The sequence below is a fragment of the Lacerta agilis genome, chromosome 1, assembly GCF_009819535.1.
Source record: "Lacerta agilis isolate rLacAgi1 chromosome 1, rLacAgi1.pri, whole genome shotgun sequence".
Classification (NCBI taxonomy): domain Eukaryota; kingdom Metazoa; phylum Chordata; class Lepidosauria; order Squamata; family Lacertidae; genus Lacerta; species Lacerta agilis.
Window position 1 is genome coordinate 110,302,101 of NC_046312.1, and position 20,888 is coordinate 110,322,988.

The 20,888-nt window shown below is 44.9% G+C and overlaps 1 protein-coding gene across 4 annotated transcripts in view; it reads right to left on the bottom strand.

The window, feature by feature from the left end:
- ITPRID2 (ITPR interacting domain containing 2) overlaps window positions 1-20,888 on the bottom strand; it is a 61,928-nt gene that overhangs the window by 34,394 nt on the left and 6,646 nt on the right. For 3 of the 4 annotated variants that reach the window (XM_033167023.1, XM_033167005.1, XM_033167016.1), the window contains exons 4-8: window positions 5,428-5,477; window positions 4,404-4,460; window positions 3,310-3,349; window positions 2,237-2,335; window positions 185-393 (exon numbers count right to left, since the gene is read on the bottom strand). In XM_033167023.1, coding sequence (XP_033022914.1) covers window positions 185-393; window positions 2,237-2,335; window positions 3,310-3,349; window positions 4,404-4,460; window positions 5,428-5,477 — 455 coding nt within the window. Of the gene's footprint in view, window positions 1-184; window positions 394-2,236; window positions 2,336-3,309; window positions 3,350-4,403; window positions 4,461-4,864; window positions 4,990-5,427; window positions 5,478-20,888 lie in introns of those variants that run through there. The other variant, XM_033167031.1, reaches the window with a different exon arrangement.

The following is a 20,888-nucleotide window of genomic DNA, read 5'->3' on the forward strand; positions in this document are numbered from 1 at the left end:
AGTTTTTGGGGGAAGGCTCCTTTCAGCTCTCTGCAGCCTGAACGAACTACAGCCCCTATGATTTAAAGTGGCGTGATCCTGCTTTAAATGCATGCTGTAGATCGGAGCCCCAAACACTCGCTCCTGAGGCTGTCAACACGACACCAGCAATTTTGAAACCTCGCTCTTAATTTAGTATACATACTGGTCAAAGCAAAATTCGGATTTTCCACTTCCATGCGCTGCAGCTGGGCATTCAGAAACACTTTGATATCTATCCCCCTGGCAAAGGACGACGAATTGAAAAATCTCGATGGAATCTTAGAAGCAATATCTGGTTCATCACGGCCAAACCCAAGATTGTAGAGGACCTCTTCGGGATCTTCCTCGTACAGTTCCAGGAGTTCAGATACACTAGACAAAGACAAAAACACACCATAATTGCTTTCCACCCCTTTTTCCCCCTGGACACAATTCCTTCCTTTCCGACTAGTACAGTGGTACCTCGGTTTATGAAGTTAATCCATTCTGGAAGTCCGTTCTTAAACCAAAACCATTCTTAAACCGAGGCACACTTTCCCTAATGAGGCCTCCTGCCACCGGTGCCCTTCCGCCGTTTGGATTCCGTTCTTAGACCGAGGTAAAGCTCTCAAATCAAGACACTATTTCCGGTTTTGTGGAGTTTGTAAACCAAATCGTTCTTAAACCGGACTGTTCTTAAACCGAGGTACCACTATACAAGCAAGAACTACACCCTGGTTAAGCCGAAGTCCTCTGATTCAAACAGATGCGGCTACGGTTCTAAGCATTTCAAGGAGATGAAATTATTTTCTGGGAGTCTGCAAGGTTTACTTCCAAGAACATGTGTTGAGGAATGAGGAACTGGACGTGTCTGAGACCACAACCCTCTTCAGGTGTTTCAATAGTGAGTACAGAAAAAAGAAGGTAGCATCACCCTTCTGCACTTGTGGAGGCTACCCACACATTTTGAAGCACTGATTTTCCTGCGTTCTAAAGCGCACCGGGAGCCTTCACAAATGCAGAAGGCTACTCACTCCAGACCTTAGCCTTCCACAAGTTGGAAGGTGATGGGAAGAGTGCCTGGGGGAAGGGAAAGAACTAGCATGCTCATCTGCATTGCCCGCCTGTGTTTTCTGAAGTCTTCATTGAACTGGAGGTGGCATACGATAGCCATCTCCGGCTTGCTGACTTGAGAAGAGCTTCAAGATCAAAGCAAAACTTGCTTTCAAGGAAATGTGTCTAGGCTCGGTATGCAAATTTAATGCTTCTGAGGCAAGTGCTATCTACCACCTCAAAAGCAAGTTTACAATGTAATATTGGGCACAGCTACTCCAAAGTACATCAGATCAATGGAACCAATGCCCAGGGGTGAGGGTTATGTGGCTACAGTTTCAACTCCAAACATTTCAACTTAACTGGTTTATGCTTTGGACAGCAGAAGTAGCCAAAGCACATGGTATTATCTAGTATCCACTACAATAGATCATGTAACCGGTTATGCAGTAGTTCTAGAGTACGTTATGCTGTTCAAAACAATGCACATCTTTCTCATTGGTCCTTAGGAAAAAAATCCTATGGAAACACAGTATAGCCAGGCTCACGTGTAGCATCTCTTTCAGGTACAAATTGGGAGCCATTTTATCCTGTAAATGGGTGTGCAAGTGAAGGGGACTAATCCATCTTCCTGTCCCCAGATACTTTGCCCTCACCCCAACTCTGACTGAGGGGGGGGGGGAAGGCAAAAGTAAGATGTAAAATGGGGAGTCAATGAGAGGTTCAACTTTCATCATCTATGGATGTAAAAATCAGGTCTATTTGAAAAGAGCAGATAAATGAACAACAAATATGGCTTGCCCTATCACATTTAGCATGTCCCACAGCTTATAAAACTCCAGGGAGATGGTAGTTTGTGAATATTCCTCAAAAAAGCAGAAAGCAGGCACTCAGGCCATCAACAGATAACATAGCTTGGTGATTTTTGTCAGCAGAGAAGGAGGGGAGGGGGGAGAAATTCCATTGACCTACTAAAAGATTGACAGTGCCAGAGCCCAGCTCTGTGGAGACATTATCTCAGGAGCCCAGATGCATTATGGGGGATGTAAAATAGTATTGAGAAGTGCTAGGGGCCTGGTTGACTATAGCCAGCATTTTGGGTCAACAGAAAGTTCGACGGTGGACCCAACCTAATGTCAGGCCAGTACCTAACCCCAGTCCCCGGGTTATCAATGCTGCTCACCTTGAAACAGTTGCGCTGCTTTTCCCCGAGCCAGTGGAATTCATACTTCTCCCCTTCTGATGAAACTGCAATCTCTTGTCCTTTGCCAACATGCCGTTACTGACAACACAAATGAATCAGGCATTGAAAGAACAGCAGAGCTTCCTTCCTCTTTCAAGAACACTCCAAAAATCGAATATTGTACCATTTCTCTTTTCTTAAGAACGCACGCCCTTCACTTAAGAGCGGACAGCTGCAACATTCCTACCTCAAGGATCAGAACTCCTCCAAAACAACAACAACAACCCTCACCCTCCTCTCTGAGCTTCTGGTGTCTCCATTGTTGGAAGAAGAAAATAACCCACACCTAAAGCTTTTTACACTGTTCAGGGACATTGCTGAATTAAACTTCTTTTCGAAAACAGCAACAAAATTGTATTTTGAAATACAGAACAAAAGGGGGGAAGGAAGGGGGGTGCATGACACTATAATATCACCCACTGAAACAAAAAAAAAGGCTAATAATTAACCGTCTTCAGTTTATTATGGGTAAGCTGGTGAGACAATAAGCATAAAATGACTTGTGGAAAACCTCACCAACTCCTGGAAGAGCCTGGATGTGTAAGTTAAGAAGGGGGGAAATGCTCATCTGTATTTTATGTGATCAAAACCTTCTTTATATTCAATATAGAAGCATTCTATGCTGCAGTTATGTCTCCTTCCAGCTACTGAATTCAACTGACTGCTTCACATGATGAACGGAATGCCTCCAGTAAGTAATGTAATCATGGCACAAACCTCATCTCTAAACCAGACCTTAAAGAGACTCTGTGTTTTTATATTTGGCAGCAAGAGCCCTGTGCCTGTAGGGATCTGGGCTACTGCTGGGGTTTTGAATTAAGATCACTGGATTTCAGTTTATTTTGCTTTAAATTCTGATATTTACTTAATTCAGATTCCAAAAACATTTCCCACAATATAGGACCTCCCTCAATAACAATCCATTGGAATTTTTTTTCATCTTTTATATACATTGCCTGGTAGCTTATCCCCATGCCAGACATGACTCCCAAACCAGAAGTGTGAATATTCACCAGATTTCCATTTGCTCGCCGGTTTGATGCAGTTGATTAGCTAAAGGGGAAAGACAGGGGAAATAAATTGTTGGCACCAGACTATATGCAGTCACCCAAAGAACAATAGTCACTTGATAGGCAATGACAAATTATGCTGGAGTTTTTTTTCCACCATATACGCTATGAACACATCTTGTGTAACATCTGCAGTAGACTATAAAAATCAGGTTAGAATTAGGAGCATGGCGGTTGAAGATGAGCCTTTTCCAAGACCTATTTAAGACTATGCTCCAGTACCAATGTATAACAAAGAAAGGGAACTGGCAGAGCAAGGACATTTGTTTTATAATGGCTGCTCTGAGATAGCAGCAGCAGCAGCCCTTTATGTGTAAGATACAACTGAGCAGGGGTACAAGAGGGCCCATAAACTTAGGAGGTTCCTGGGCACAGTATATTGAGGATGCCTTGGATTCAATTGTCACTTCCTACATGGTTCAGATCTGCTCTGCATAACTCTCATCCTCCACAATAGCAAAAGCTTCCATGGGTCCGCTTAACACATGACACCTACAGAGTCACTGGATCTTGGGTACAAAATGTTAGCTGTGGGAAGCAGCTGCCACCCCTGCCTATGGTACAGCTATTCTTCTTCCCACCACCCTCCTGTGACAGCATCCAATCAAACATAATTTTGTGTAATCATTTGCACAGGTGCACACACAAAATCTGCAAAAAAAAAAAACAAGCAACCAACCCCAAACACTAGACTTAACCAATGTCAATAATGACATGAACATACATATCTGATTTTTTAGTTCAGAGACTGATCTGTTGGTATACCAACAGGCCTTTAAGAGGACTTTTCATGTTTTTTCCAATCATCCTCTTTCTCTCTATTTGTCAACCAATGTAGCCCATGTAGTTTGACTAGGACAGGGATGAAGAACCTATTGACTTGAGATGTCCTTGGACTTCAACTCGAAGCAATCTCAATGCTTAGATATGAGTTCAGCAAATCTTGCACTCTAAATACTATACACGGTTTTGCTTTTAACAAACTGCTTGATTTTGATTTGGGGAGCGGGGAACAAGCATTTTAACACCACACCTACCTTCTGCTCCCAGGGATAAATCATCTTCAAAGCTTCCTCCGTTTCTCACCAGCATGCCTGAAAAGATATCAATTTGACATGATCAACATCTAGCATTGTGGTTTCCTTCCAGTTATCTGGATTGCCCACTTAAAACCAAAGCACCAAATGACAACCATGCATATAAAATCCTTGTTCTTGAAAGCCAAATTTGAGCTCTCTGAGCTCAAATCTGGGGACCAGACCAGTGCCCTGTAGTGTCTCAGTCTGCTTCAAGGTGAGATATACTGTATTGCTATTTTCAATGCAGAGAGCAGGTCTTACAACAGACAGAAAAGATGTGTTAAGGTAACTTCCATAGAGCTTCATGCCCAAGCTAAAGAAAATGGCCATTTCAGAGCCGTGAGTACCACACACCTTTGGTTACAGCTGTACTGCATATAACACATAATGCATGTTAAGCAAGTCCGCAGGTCTCTTACCAAGGAGTCTCAAGCCAAGGAAACGTCCTGGATCAAACATTCCCTGTCTCCCTTGTGCATTGAAAGAAAGGAGCTGCAGCTACTGAAAGGGCTTTGGATCTGCCCTGTCGCTACCTGCAGCGTCTTGTTGTACTTTGAACTTTTGCATTCTGGTTTGCGCAAGTGGTAACTTTTCAGGTGTGGCAAGTTCAGTCGGAGCAAGCCAACAGAGATTGTGCGGAAAGGGGTTGACCTACTTCTCAGGGTAATACTTAACAATCTTCATTCTCTGCCTCTCTCTCTCTCTCTTTCCCTCTCTCTCACACACAAACAGCACAGCTTATCTTTATCACAAGAGAAATATTGCTTAAGAGTTCCTTCGGTTTTAAAAAATAATAATCACAGATCCATTTGTCTCCTCTCCTGTCAGGCTTGCAGAAGCCCGTTCTACAACTTCTAACACCGTCAGCTCAAACCTGCACTTGAATTAGGATTTATTATTATTATTATTATTATTATTATTATTATTGTCTAACAAAGAAGCAGGAAAACAGAAATGCACTTAAAAGGCCTCGGATCCTTACCCTTTAGAACTGTGTTGCTCTGCTCATCCAGTGAGGCTCCCAATGGCGTTCTGAAACCACAGAAGAGATTAAAACATGCATGGCTGTCTTTTAAAAGCTGCTTCTTCATGTCCTTCCTTAAAGCCACACTTCTTTCACATCCGTCCCCTCCTCTTCCCGAAAATGTGCACACACACGCGCACACAAACTTGCAGAGCAAGCTTTGAGGGAACCAGCCCCTAACCAGGCACTAGCTTGTGAAAAGGCTGTTTAATCAAATTGATACAGCTGCCAATTTAACAGACTGCTCCGATGCAGGAAGTAAGCTCTGTGGGACTTTATTCCCAAATGGCTGAGCATAAGATTGTCCGTGCTGCCATAAGTGTACATGAACATTAACGTGATTAATTTGTCTGTCAAAAGAAGAAGAAGAAACTTTATTATCCTCTTTATCATTAACGTGTGAGTAAAGGAGACAGACCTACAGCACTATACTTAATTGAAATTCATTCTGCACTTTAAACATTTCTCATCCACATAGCCAATGCTGAAAGTATGGGCATAATAGCCCGCCCCCCTCTCCCACAAACATACATACATTTCTGCCTGGCTAAAAGCAGAGTATGATCTATAATTGTTTAAGACACTCTCTTCTTTTTATCCTCTCTCAACCCAATTTAGGCTGCAATCTGAAACCACTTTAGCGCGAGTTTAAAGTCCCAGTGATCTTTGTGGGATGGGCTGCCAAGCAAATACTTACAGTATTTCACAGTATCATTACATGCTGTTTGTAGAGCTTCCAGCTGCCTGCCAAAAGACTATGCCAGGACTTCTTTAAAAACTCGAAAGCAATGCAACCAGCTGTAGGCACCAAGGATCTCACACTCTGCTGCTCCAACAGCCCTGCTGTAGCACACAATCGTTTTACTTTTGACCCACAAATGGTAGGGCAGGCAAGAAAATGCAACAGCTGCACCCTCATCCTTTTGCCGTCAGAACTTTTAAAGGGGCAGGTACAATTTCACGATTGGGTTATTAGCATCAACCTCTGACCATCTGGGGCATGGGTAGGCAAACTAAGGCCCGGGGGCCGGATCCGGCCCAATCACCTTCTAAATCCGGCCCACGGACGGTCCAGGAATCAGCGTGTTTTTACATGAGTAGAATGTGAGCTTTTATTTAAAATGCATCTCTGTGTTATTTGTGGGCCATAGGAATTCATTCATATTTTTTCCCCAAAATATAGTCCGGCCCCCCACAAGGTCTGAGGGACAGTGAACTGGCCCCCAGCTGAAAAAGTCTGCTGACCCCTGATCTGGGGCTTTCACAGCTGGAGTACTGGCCAGCTTCTTTCTCTGCAAAACCCCACCACCACCTCTGATAAATCTTGAAACACTTGTATATCAAAGGGTGAAGGTTCAGAGGAAGGAGGAAGACTTTCCTTTGCTAAACATTTTCAAGTGATGGCCTTTCAAAAGCTTGGGTTTAAACAACTGTGCTTATTGTTTACACCACGGGCTTTTAATGGCCCTTTTAAAATTCTTCTCCTCTGCTTCAGGCCACTTCTGAGCATCTCGCTGTGCTCCCAGATCCTTCCGAGGCTGTTGCCAACGATACACACATCAGCTGGTAGCACAAAGCAGCAAGTGAACAGCAAAGCTGGCGCTGCAAGAGCTAACCCTTCACCTCTATAGCCGATTAACAGCTAACAGTGAAACAGCTTCGTCAAGGCAGCCTCACCACTTGCATTTTCTACGTACAAGACGTCACGGCAATTTAGCCCACTACAGTGAGAGCCTGGGAGGGGAAGGGAGATGCTTGTGTTTGGACATAGGGCAACTGATCTGCACAAGGTATGACGCCCTCTGGGATGCAGCTGAAGAGCAAAGTGGGACAGTTGGAAAGAAATTATTCTGCGGCAGCAAGACCTCTCGAGTTGGCCGAGTCTGTTTGGAAGTGTACGATAATGCTAAACAGGAAGCTTGGATTCTGGACGGAGGCCGCAGATATCTCGTATGCATTCAAAAGAATTCGTCAGGCAGGCACAGGAAAGAAAGAACAGAGAAAAAGACTTCCTTTGCATTTGGGTTAAGCAAGTTCTCTGGGGTGGCAGCGGTGGGGAGGCGATTGCAAAATGGAAACACAGCTAAAAATGAAAACTAAAATAAGCACATCTTCGACACTACAATCCTCAACATCTCCTATGCCATATTTATCTGCCGTGCAGGGCTCTTGTTTGATGATGTTGTGCTGGCACAACAGGTGTTACACTGGAGGAGGGGCAGAAGACAGACCAGTGTCTCCTAGTAGATTTCTAAAGGATTTGCTGTAGATTGTCATGGATTTCTGACTCCCAACTGTCCAACAATAGCAGCAGCAAAATGGCAGATCCCTCCCTATCCTGAATTAGGCTGCTGAAACAAAGGAAGCATGGGGGGGCGGAATGGATCTTTATCCTGGACTGTGCTAAGAGGTAAGGTAAAGGTAAAGGGACCCCTGACCATTAGATCCAGTCACGGACAACTCTGGGGTTGCGGCGCTCATCTCACGTTACTGGCCAAGGGAGCCGGTGTACAGCTTCCGGGTCATGTGGCCAACATGACTAAGCTGCTTCTGGTGAACCAGAGCAGCGCACGGAAACACCGTTTACCTTCCCGCCAGAGCGGTACCTATTTATCTACTTGCACTTTGACGTGCTTTCGAACTGCTAGGTGGGCAGGAGCAGGGACCGAGCAACGGGAGCTCACCCCGTTACGGGGACTCGAACCGCCGACCTTCTGATCAGCAAGCCCTAGGGCCTAGGCTGTGTGGTTTAACCCACAGCACCAGAGGTACCCTGCCTTTAATTCTCAGTGTTTGTCCTCAGTCACTATTCTGCACTAAGATCTGGTTCCAGTAAAAAAAAAAAAAAAAAAAAAATTAGATCCCATAAGCCTAAAGTTTGCCCATCCCTAATATATACTAACAAGCAGACACAGGCAGTAAGAGCAAAACCATGAGCTTCTGTTGACAGAGACGTTTTTCACTAGCTTTTCAGAGTGCTAGAGGTCTCTCCAGCTACCATATCTGCAGAGCTTTGACGATGCACAATGTCTAAATGTCACAGTTTCCCATCCATAAAATGGGGACAGCCACAATGCACCATTTAGGTTTCATGGAAACAAATTAGAATCCCAAAAACCTCAGAAGTCTTTGGCTCATGAGAATAGCTATGCAAAATATTGCTTTGTTCCAAATAGCTCTCTCACACACAAAAGCAAACCAACCAAGGTTGTGCGAAAAGAAAATCCCTGTCTAGCCGGCTTATCAACTTATTCCAGCCACTTTAGCACCTCTTTGCTTTCCTTGAAGCTCCATCTTCCAAACAGCCTTGCAAACATCCTAGCCCTCAAGGAAACGCATACCAAAGCAGCTCACTTATGGCATATGAACTATCTGGGGGAGAAGATCAAGAGTGAATATGAACCTTGTGGAGGTGGTGTGGGAGATGAGAGGACACCCATCTCCATTCCATTTACAATCTTCATTTGCAATCTATAGCTGCCACAGGGGAAGAGTGCAACTACTTGCATGGTGAACGGCTGAACAGCTACAATTCAGGCAAAGACCTCCTTTCATTGTCACCATATCTCCACTCCAGGGAGACATGAACGTTTCTAGCTGTTGAACAGCTCCAAAAAGGAAAACCCACCACCACCGCCAGCCTCTTCAAGCACTTCTCCTATTTCAGAAAGCTCTAGAAAGGGGTGTGCTCCAGTGCATCTGTTTTTAAATGAAAGAAAGCATCAGACTCAGGTGGGTCACCCAAGCAATGCATCAAAGCAGCACATTTCAAGAAAGGTAACTCGTCTACCAGACTCCAGTTAAGACATCAAATCTGTTCTCTCTTCTCAGGCGTTTTGCAAACTCCCTATCAATCAAACCTAAATGTGCTTTCTTCTCCCCCACCTCGTGGCAATGAATATTCTCCTTACAGAGTGATGTTTACCCCAAAGTAGGTATTGCCCTGTTTTTGTGGCCAACCAAAAGTGACTGGGGGAAAGCCAACCCCCGGGATCTGTGGGCGCCTCACACACAAACAAGGAAATCCTCTACCCTAAGCTTAAGCTGATTCTTATTGTCTGAACTTGAGTGTGTGTGCTGTTTATTTTTAAAAGAATTATTTTTCCCCCTGCTGGCTAAATACTGCCCACTTACATTTCAGGGGTGACATTTTTGCACAACATCCCAGAAAAGAAGTTCCTTGTAAAACCACCAGCCTTTTCCTAATTTTCTGGAAAGATGACTTTTCAAACTGTTGGCTGTCTACAACAGCAGTACATATTTAGGAAACAAGAACAAAAAAAGGGGGGAACACATGTGCCCAGTCCAGATATCAATACAAGGAAGTACATTGCAAAAGTATTTATTTTATTTTAAAAAGAGGCTCAATTTTCTCAGATTTCCCACAGAAAAACCAGCAGTTTGATTCCCAAACTAACCTCCTTATGGAAGGAGTGAGGAACCTGGTGCCCTCTCATCATCCATGGCCATGCTGACTGAATTAACTGAATGGCCATAGGTTGCTCACACCTGCATTACGGAGTCACTGGCTCCCATTCACTTCACACAGCATTATTTTTCTAGAAAAAGAGGTGCCAAGAACTCCCCATGAACACCTCCCGTGTTCTCTTATAATGGCAATGGCACCCGCCTGAGAGGTGCTGAAACCGAGTTCCGGAAAGTTCCGGCTGAAAAAAAGGCCTTGACTTCACCAATACCTGCTTGAACAAGAGCACCACAGCTGATGGAAAACAGAAAACTTGCGTTATGGAAAACAAAGAAACTCGTGCAAACCGTAGAACAATTCACGGATTTGTTTGTTTGTTAAGACTCCTACAGGGATAAGGTTTCTTTAAATAAGCGAACACCCCCACATTCTCTTTACCTCAGCAGCCAAAGACAAGCAGAGCAAACCCATTAAGACTGTCCATCTTTTGGCGCAGTTGTAACTTCAAACGCCAAGGATGTAACTAGGATGGGCAGCATTTGGTGGGAAAGGCAAGGTGTGAATTTAAGAAGAGGGTTGGTGGTTCGAATCCCCGTGACGTGGTGAGCTCCCATTGCTCGGTCCCTGCTCCTGCTAACCTAGCAGTTCGAAAGCACATCAAAGTGCAAGTAGATAAATAGGTACTGCTCCAGCGGGAAGGTAAACGGTGTTTCCGTGCGCTGCTCTGGTTTGCCAGAAGCGGCTTAGTCATGCTGGCCACATGACCCGGAAGCTGTACACCGGCTCCCTTGGCCACTAAAGCGAGATGAGCGCCGCAACCCCAGAGTCGGACACGACTGGACCTAATGGTCAGGAGTCCCTTTACCTTTACCTTTGCATTTGTTTACTTGGAAGCATGTCAGTGTTAGAAACTAAGCTAGGCGCCTAATGGCTCCTTAAACCATCGTTACAGTCGCCAAAACAGAATGCCTAGTTGCTATTTGGGGGCCAGATGGCTCAAAAGTCGTATTTTTCCATATGAGTTTTTGGTCCCTGAAATTCATTCTGATTGTGCAGATAAAATATAATGGATAGAATTCTACAGGAAGTGCCGCTAGTGTGCTAAAGCAATCAAGATTCAAGGATCCCCAGACATGCACCTCCAGGTGGTGGAGGCGTCAGGTGCCATTCTGGCATCCAGGCATCTTCACTGGGAAATTTTGAATGCTGTGCATGACCCCCGGGACTTACGCCTATGCAAATGGACACATGGCAGCCACCTTACCCATGCTTCAAATTCCAAGGGAATAAATGAGATTTAAGAATGCTAAATTTCAGTGGGTTGGACCCCCCCCCAACCTTGTAAACACAAGATTGCCTTGATTTAGTTAAACTAACAGCTCAGTCCTATATAGAGTTACATTATATAAGCCAATGGACACCAGGAGGTTGGCACATAGCTAACTCTGCACAATATCACACCATATTATTAAAAAATAAAAAACTGTGGACATGAGCAGTAGTGACACACCACAGATGGGCTGTTGTAATACTAAAGTGCATTCACCACAACACTGCAGCCCCGGCCCTAAAATGCTCAAATCAGTTATCTCTGGGTTCCTACATTCATCTGAGGATCTTTAGCACGAAGTCCTAAAACAGTTAGAAGTTACTTTAAAAGTTAAAACTCGTCCAGTCATGATCAACATTTCTCAAGAGGAAAAAGATTTAGATTAAGGAATCCCCCCTACCACAACCCAGAAGACTTAAAATAAATGTTGAAAAATTGCAAGATGTTAAATATAGAATTGCAAGTTCCACCCCACCATTTGCAGGCCCTTGCTCCACGATAGGCAAAAGTGTGTCAGGCAATGTTTTCCCCTCCCCTCAGCTCCTTTTGTGGTGAGGAATCTAAACATGTTGAACTTCTACCTGTCATGCAGCTGTTCAAAGAAGCCCACACAACTTGCAGCCCACCCAGTGTGTGTTGCGACTTGCCAAGTGCTCAACAGCCGCTTTTTTTTGCACTCCAGCAAGCAGGAAAAACAGGTTTATCAAACCCCTGGAAGGCCAACACAAAGAAGATTACATTGGCCCGAAAGGTCACGATTTGGGTAGGACGGAAGCCCAACTCAAAGCACAGAAACAAACGGCGAGAAGCCCTTTTTCAAAATATAAAGGCAAGAGTGGTTACAGTGACCAGATGCAAAAGAACAAGTCTCGCTGTCCATGCAACAACTACACAAGAGAGATTTCAGGGTGCTTAGTCTCTCTCACCCCTGCATGCCAAGCTATGCTATCCTCCACAGGCATCTAGTCAGCCTACCAATCGGTCTCCTGTAACAGGGTCTGGGGGAGGGCAGCCTAATCCTATAAGCGTTTACTCAGAAGTAAGTTCCATTGGGTTCAAAGCGACCAATTGCCAAGCATGGTGCACAGGGCAGACACTGCCTAGGCTGTCTCACTACTGTGCAGATCTCTCATGCCCTTCGCGCAATAAGAGAGCATAGAATCATAGCCAGGTGTCCCCATCCTGCATTTGTGCATCCGGTTCTTCCTGCCTAAGTGCAGAACCTTACATTTGTTCCTATTGAAATTCATTTTGTTAGCTTGTTCCCAGTTCTCCAATCCGTTAAGGTCATTTTGAATTCTGATTCTGTCTTCTGTGGCATTAGCTACCCCTCCCAGTTTGGTGTCATCTGCAAATTTGATGAGCATCCCCTCAATTCCTTCATCCAAGTCATTTATAAAGACGTTAAACAACAACGGACCCAGGAGAACACGATCACTTCCTCCCAAGTTTCCGAGCACTTCGACTTCATTAATCCATTCCTCCCTATTGGTGAGGACCAGGTCCAAGATGGTTCTTCCATCTTCTGGGAAATGAAATTGCCAGCGGCGCAATAGAGGAATTTGTCGGAACTTACACTCTTGGCAGAGTCTGAGTCCCGACAGATATTGGAGATGTTGAAGTCCCCCATGATTACTATTTCTCTCCTTTCTTAATGTTTGGTAATCTGCTCTAGTAAGGCATCATCCAAGTCTGACTTGGCAGTCTATAGCAGACACCCACAGTAAGGTCACTGTTGCTTCTCCCTCCTACAATTTTTTACCCATATATATTCTCAATCTGCTTTTCATTCTCAAGGTCATGGATTTCATCACAAGTGTACACACATAGCTGTCAACCTTCCCTATTCCAGCTATGGCTGGAATAAGGGAATTTCCCGCAAAAAAGGGAAAGGTTGACAACTATGTGTACACATCCTTTAAATAGAAGAGGAGGAGGAGGAGGAGGAGGAGGAGGAGGAGGAGGAGGAGGAGGAGTTTGGATTTGATATCCTGCTTTATCACTACCCGAAGGAGTCTCAAAGCGGCTAACATTCTCCTTTCCCTTCCTCCCCCACAACAAACACTCTGTGAGTGGGGCTGAGAGACTTCAGAGAAGTGTGACTAGCCCAAGGTCACCCAGCAGCTGCATGTGGAGGAGCGGAGACGCGAACCCGGTTCCCCAGATTACGAGTCTACCGCTCTTAACCACTACACCACACAATGTACTCCTCCCCCCTTCCTGTTTGGACTATTCCTTTTGAACAGGTTATACCCCTAAACTCCTAAATTCTAGTCTCTTCCAGCAAGACAACCAGCTTGCACTTGCTACAAGTGTAGTGCTGCTTGTTCTCTGGCAGAATGACAGACGTGACACAGGTGTTACGGATCACTGCAGCAGCTCCCTCGCCCTCCATGTCTCTGGTCCTATGCACACCAAGAGACAGAACTCTGGGCCTCCCCTTTAAACTCTCCCGCTAAATGCACATTTACGAGGTCTGTTTGTGAGCTCCCAGGATCTGCACTGAGCTAAGTTTGACTGCTGCTGGTGGCTAACTCCTCCCTCAGCCCCAGCTTCCTCTCAGCTGTAACTTCTACCTCTCAGATCCTCTGTTCCCACAGTGCCATCAGCCACACACACCCTCAGGCTCCAAAAGACACAATCTCTCTTCAGTCTCTTCCAGGAATCCTTGCCCGTGTTTGCAAGATCTGTTTACGAACTCTTCATAACTCGTCATAAAGAATGACTGAGATGAATAGAAGTGACCAAAGAGCATCCTTGTACAACAAATCTGCTTTCCCAAAAGTTGACAATTTGTTACTTAAGGAAAGTGTGGGTGCAAGTGATGTCCCAACACCAGGGAAGGGGGAAGGAGGTGCAGGATTGGCTGCTGCCGGTGGGGTACAGCTTAAAATAATTATTATAGTATGAATTCCTTTGACCCAGTCAAAGATAATTTTCCTATTTAATTAGCTATCAAAAAAATCAAAATTACCCATGTGTAATTAATATAATAAATTGAAACCATTTTAAGCAATGCATATTAGTTTCATTAATCCTGTGTAATTTTGATTTTTCGATAACAAACTACGCTGCTATCTGTAAAGGAATGACATTTGTTCAATTATGATGATTTTAGCAGATTAATGGATACTGTTGATTACTAATAGATTGCCTTGGTGTGATTTTGTGAAATTGGAATGCTTATTAGAGCCTCAATTTGATTAGATCAAACTAAGGCGCTTCCATAAAACAACAGACAGACATTTGTAACTTTTCTTATTCAATACCAATTTTAAACATATGGTAACTCTGTGGCATATAGGTAAAGGTAAAGGGACCCCTGACCATTAGGTCCAGTTGTGTCTGACTCTGGGGTTGCGGCGCTCATCTCGCGTTATTGGCCGAGGGAGCCGGCGTACAGCTTCCGGGTCATGTGGCCAGCATGACTAAGCCGCTTCTGGTGAACCAGAGCAGTGCACGGAAATGCCGTTTACCTTCCCGCTGGAGTGGTACCTATTTATCTACTTGCACTTTGACGTGCTTTCAAACTGCTAGGTGGGCAGGAGCTGGGACCGAGCAACGGGAGTTCACTCCGTCGCGGGGATTCGAACCGCCGACCTTCTGATCAGCAAGCCCTAGGCTCTGTGGTTTAACCCATAGCTCCACCCGCGTCCACTGTGGCATATAAAAATCCCTAATGGAACAGAAGGGGAAGTAGACTCATTTATTCATTGCTCTGGGAAAGGATGGTTATCAGCTGCATGAACTGCTGACAAATGTGTAGAACAAAGAAACTTGCAGCCCACTCCTATGCAGACACTCCCAGGACCGATTTAAAAATAAAATAAAATCAATAGGGTTAGGCACTCCTAATATCCATGCTGGGCTGTAAAGCAAGAGAGTGAAGCAACGATCAAGACCAAGAGATGATCTCATGCAGATTGTTTTCCCCTTAGCAGTATGGAGGCTTCACAAATTCCAAATCCTTTAAGAGTGCAGATTAAAGGAAAGTGGGGCCCTCAAATTTCAGCAGCGCCCTGTGCATTACTATAATTTGGGGCTCCTTCGCCTCTCATGCTCTGTTCTGCATCATTGTTGCTGTGCGCCCTGCAATGCCAGCACCCAGTGCAGCCGAACTGGTCGTAATACCCTAAAACCACCTCTGCCCACCCCATTCCCTGGCATCAGTGTGTTGGAGGGGATCAGATTCAGCCAGGAGAGTCATTATTGGCAAGAGTCCTGTTTGGGGTGAAACCACACCTGCTCCCATCCTTCTTAGCCTTGGACAAGCATGAGCGCAAAGGAAAATGCTCTTTTATTATGGAAGAAGTGACAACGTAAAGGCGCTCTGACCTTCTCAGAGGCACTCTGCTTCTTAATTTTAAAGTGGGCGCTGAGAGAGGAAAAGGGAAACACATTCCTTTAATACTGAGAGCAAAGCATTCTGCATACGCTCAGAGGCACTGCAAAACCAGGTGCAATTTCCGCTGAAGAATTCCCTGCCATGGATTTGCTGCTTGTTCTTGGGCTCTGCCACTTACTGCTGTGTGTCAAGTCTTCTTCAGCTGTAAAACAGAACCAGCATAGTGGACTCTCCTTCACTGGAGGTTTTTAAGCAGAGGTTCGATGGCCGTCTCTCATGGATGCTTTCATTGAGATTCATGCATTGCAGGAGGTTGGACTAGATAATTCTCCTCATGGTCCCTTCCAACCAGTTTATGATTCTATGAACATCCTCCAAATACTGTACTTTTCCATGTGTAGGATGAGGTTTTTTTACTCTAAAATTACCGTATATTTTGGCGTATAAGACTACTTTTTAATCCAGGAAAATCTTCTCAAAAGTCAGGGGTCGTCTTATACGCCGGGTGGAGAATCTGCAGTCGAGTATATCTCAAACTCTATATTTTAATTGGAAAAGTTGGGGGTCGTCTTATACGCCCAGTCGTCTTATACGCCGGAAAATACGGTATGTTCAAAAACTTGCCTCGTCTCATCCATGGATAGTGAATGGGGTGGACGGTGATTGGCTGCAGCTGCAAGCAGGAGCTTGTCAGTGACGACTGTTGGCTGCTAGAAGGGCTGCTTTGGATTGGCTGCTTCTTCTCTAATTGGGTTGGTGATTGGCTTCTGCAGCAAACACTGCTGTTGACTGGCTGCCGCTGCCACGATTGGCGGCTGCTGTTCTGGGATGTGCACAATTGTCAGCAGACAACTTTTCTCGGTCAGGTAATAATTTTTTTTGCTGGGGAAGGGTCTATTTGCATTTGGCCATCGCTGTGGCAAGTGGGCAATTGTCTGCTGCCTGCGATTGTCAGTGTTGATGCTGCATGTGAGCAATTTTTGGCAATTCCCCCCCCCAAGCTGTAAAACTGTGCAATCGTCCGCAAAAAAAGCTCAACAACTCTGAGCCATCTTTCCTCCCCACAATTTTCTTAAATTTGAGTTGCCCAAATAGATGGGGGCGTCTTATAGACGGAAAAGTACGGTAGCATCCGTGCAATGTGTGTCCTTCACATAATCTTAACTTCCCCTGCAGCGTGGGACTCGCCTTGGTGCTTTTCTCATCTAGAGAAATCTTCTTGCATGAGCCTTTAGTTCCCACTCTCTTCTTGTGGTGCATGAGAGTCTGGATTTTGCTGACACGGCCATAATGCACCAGGCCACTGTTGGTCTGCTGAACTCTGCCTGTAGTCGCAAACATCCCCCCCACCCCACCCCATGCACAGGAGCGTTAAATATTTCCGTTTGTGAAATGTGGTAGGGAACAATTCGATTATACCCTCGGCAAACAGAAACAGGCTAGCCACGGGCTGCCATCTGCTTTCCATCTGTCAGAGGGCTAATCACGGGGATCAACTGAGCTACTGTGATGTCATAAAATGTTTGCTAATGTTGTATTTGCTCAAGGGGAAATGGCCTGCAATAGAATGACACACAGCAGCACTACTCAAGAAAGTGAAAGGTCAGGGTGGCTTGGGAGGGGAGGAAAACCTTCACAAGGCCAAGATAACAGGACCGGCTGTGTGGGCATCAACTTCCATTATACAACTGAAAGCCACCGTTGGCCATTATTCTCTGTAGACAAGCAACGCCATCACTTTAATCTCTTGGCATATCTATGGTGAACGCCCAGGGTGGAAAATCCAGCACAACCTTTTATCAGAAGTGCCCGTAAGAACTGGGTTAAAATCTGTGGGTGTTGGAAGAGGGCACAGGAAGTGGGACTACTCGAGGGAAGAGGTAGATGGGAGAGTGGTCAGAGAATGGCCTGACTCAGTAAACTGCAGCCCCCTACAAAACGCAGGCGTCCGACTCAAAAGCAGGAACCTGAGAGAACAACTTACAGAGGATGCAAAAGCTAGAAGGAAAGATGGACACTGAAGGCATGCAGTGGAGCCTAAAGAACTCGCCTCACGGAAAGAGAAGAAATTATTTGCTATTATCTGGAAACGGGGGAAGGGGGAGAGAGAGTTTATATTCTCTAGGGAACTGCTAGCGAAACAAAATCAGAGAGCCATGAGCGGTGGAGGGATGACACATTCTCATATGACAGGACATCTAACATATAATAAGATGAGGCAGCCCTCATGCACACCGCTCAGAGCTCCTTGGAGGAAGGGTGGAACACGACCACAACAAACACATAAGAAATGACTAACCAGCCACATTGTTGGCGGCAGTTTTCATGGCTTCGGCTTCTGACTATACCTACTCTTTTTTATTTCCTTTTTGTTGTTGTTGTTGTTGTCGTTGCTGTTGTTAGCATCTGCACATGTTCTGTACGAGCCTGCCTCATATACTTAGGTTCTTCCAGAGTAAAAGCTCATGAGGTAAACTAACTGCACGGTGCCATTCTGTGTACAGTTCTGGTTGCGGCACCCCCAAAAAAGGAAGCTGCAGAGCTGGACAAAGGGGAGGAAAAGGGCAAGCAAAATGACTGAGGGGGCTGGAGCCCTGCAAGGGAAGGTTGCAACATTTGGCATTGTTTTTTGTTTTTGTTTTTTGCTTTGTTTGGAAAAATAAGGCAAATGTCAGACGTGACAGAGGTACTTGAGATTGTTCGCAGAGCAAAGAAAACGTACAGATGTTTTTTTCTCCCTCTCTCACACACATCCAACCAAGTTAATGGAAGAGTCAGGGCTGGCCAAAAGGTGGTTATTTATTCAGGCAGGGTATAGTTGAACTGTGGGATTTGCTCCCATGGGGTGTGCTGGGGGTTAGGCAAACTAATAGGGCATAAGGCTAACGATGGCCGTGTTGCAGCTCCATTGTCAGAGTTAGTACGCCTCTGAACGTCAGTTGCTGAAGAAACACAACTGGGAAAAGAGCTGCTGCAAAGTGTCCTCCTGCCTGTGGGCTTCTCAAGGGCATCTGGCTGGCCACTGTGAGACCACACTGGTCTCCAGAAGGGCTCTTATACAGGTGATCCCACAGCAAGAATCATAGAGTTGGAAGGGACCATGTGGGTCATCTAGCCCAACCCCTGAAATGCAGGAACCCTTTGCCCAACGTAGGACTCAAACCCATGACTCTCAGATTAAGAGTCTCATGCTCTAACCAACTGAACTATCCCAGCTAACAAAGGCTTATGGATTCACTGACAAGTGCAACCTTATACATGCCTACTCAGAAGTAGATCCTCCTGAATTCAGCTGGACCTACTTCGGGGAAAGTGTGGACAGGATGGCAGCTTAGGGTAGTCAAGGTAAGCCAATGCCGAAACATAAACACTCCACTAAATAGTGCAACAAATTCAAACCAATAAACCTGAGTCACCTAGCTCAGTTGGTTACAGCATTGTGCTGATAATGCCAAGGTTGCAGGTTCGATCCCCATATGGAACAGCTGCATATTCGTGCATTCTTCAATTCTATGAAGACTAGCTGATTTATTGTAACATAAGCTTTTTTTGACTTAGCTGCACAGTTATTTCTTACCCTCCGGTCTATTTATACTTACCATAGGGCTGCAGTCCTAAAAACACTTAACTAGGGGTAAACCCCACTGAAGTACACAGGCTTAACTTCTGAGTAAGCATGCTTAGGATTGACTTTAGGGTGCCACACGGTGGTTTTATTTTTCTTTTTTGGGAAGTAGCAGGCTAATATGGCTATGCTTTCGGAAATTATTGCTAATAGAACAAAACTTTTAAGCATGTTAGAGGAGTGCAATTTTCATTCACATTTTATTTCATTAACTCAAATGTCAGGTGTCCCAGCTACCAATTACTCCACCGCCTTGGCACTCCCTGAACACCGCAATGGAAGGCAGAGGAGCAGATTTACCTCTCACTGAGCAGCTAGGTGATTCTCCTTCTATAATAGTCTGTAAATAAAGAAATGGGAGGTTTTTTTGTTTTGTTTTTTAAGGAAGCTGAAGAGGCCAGAAATTTCCTTGGAGGAAGTGTGTTTATAAGCCTGCTCTCTGATAAATATAGAAAGAGCTGCCCTGAAAAATTCTATTCTTTGATGGTGCTATTGACATTGAATAGGGCTCAATGGGGCTTTACTCTCAGGGTAAAGGGCTATCGAATTGCAGCCTGCATCAGAGGTACCTCTTTTAGACCATTCACTTTTGAAAGACAGCGAGAAGCCGCACTAAAACCCAGGTGTTTCGAAGTACCGATTCTAACAGAGCCCACAAACAGAAGGCAACCAGACTGGGCGGAAATCTGCACCTCTTTTCCAACAGGGCTTTCGTGTAAACATGCCATATCCATCTCAGAAGTATGAAATTAATCTTTGCAATAACTTGCGGGCGCCTCCTTAGCCCCAGGGTGGATCCAGAAGGGTTTCAACGGTATGCTATATGTTGTTTTCTACACAGGACAACAAAGCCTTACAAAGCACCAGAGGATGATTTACAGCCGGGGCAAATTATTTTACATTAGGTACAAATTATAAAATTAGCACTACCATTAAAAGGAAAAAAAATATTAATGGCCAATTTTGTTACCTCCTTTCATGTTCAGCATGCATTTGGAAGGAATTCGTTTGAAAAACACCACCACTTTGTACATCAAACAGGCAGTTTCTTCCTTTGGTAACAAAACAGGATGAAAACGGGGTGTGTGCATGAGGAGAAGATTTCACCCTAAAGTAGATATTGTTGGTGGGGCACCTAGATGTCTTGATCTGACAGTGAGTGAATTTGAAACTGGCCCCTGAAACTGTATGCCTCTTGCTCAGGCATAGGGAAACTCGGCCCTCCAGATGTTTTGGGACTACAACTCCCATCATCCCTAGCTAACAGGACCAGTGGTCAGGGATGATGGGAATTGTAGTCTGGAGGGCCGAGTTTGCTTATGCCTGCTCTTGCTATTCAGATAGTTCCTTTGAAGATGCATCAGGAAGACACTAAGTCAGGGGTGGCGAACCTGGCACCCTCCTAATGTCATTGGTCTACAATTCCCAGAAGCGTCTCACCTGTCCTTCGTTTAAAGGGCCTGGGTGGAGAAGACAAGCCTGCTCCTCTATAGGCTGTTATTAAGGCACCACCACCAAGAAATAATTCTCTCTCAAACAAGGCACAGGAAAGGTAAATGGCATTTTAAAACTCCCACTTATTTTCATATTCTAGGTTAAATAGCCCCTCACAGTATAAATACACGAGATACACCACAACTATAATACCCCATGCCTTGGTGCACTGCAAACATTAAGGCTTTGTTAATCCCAG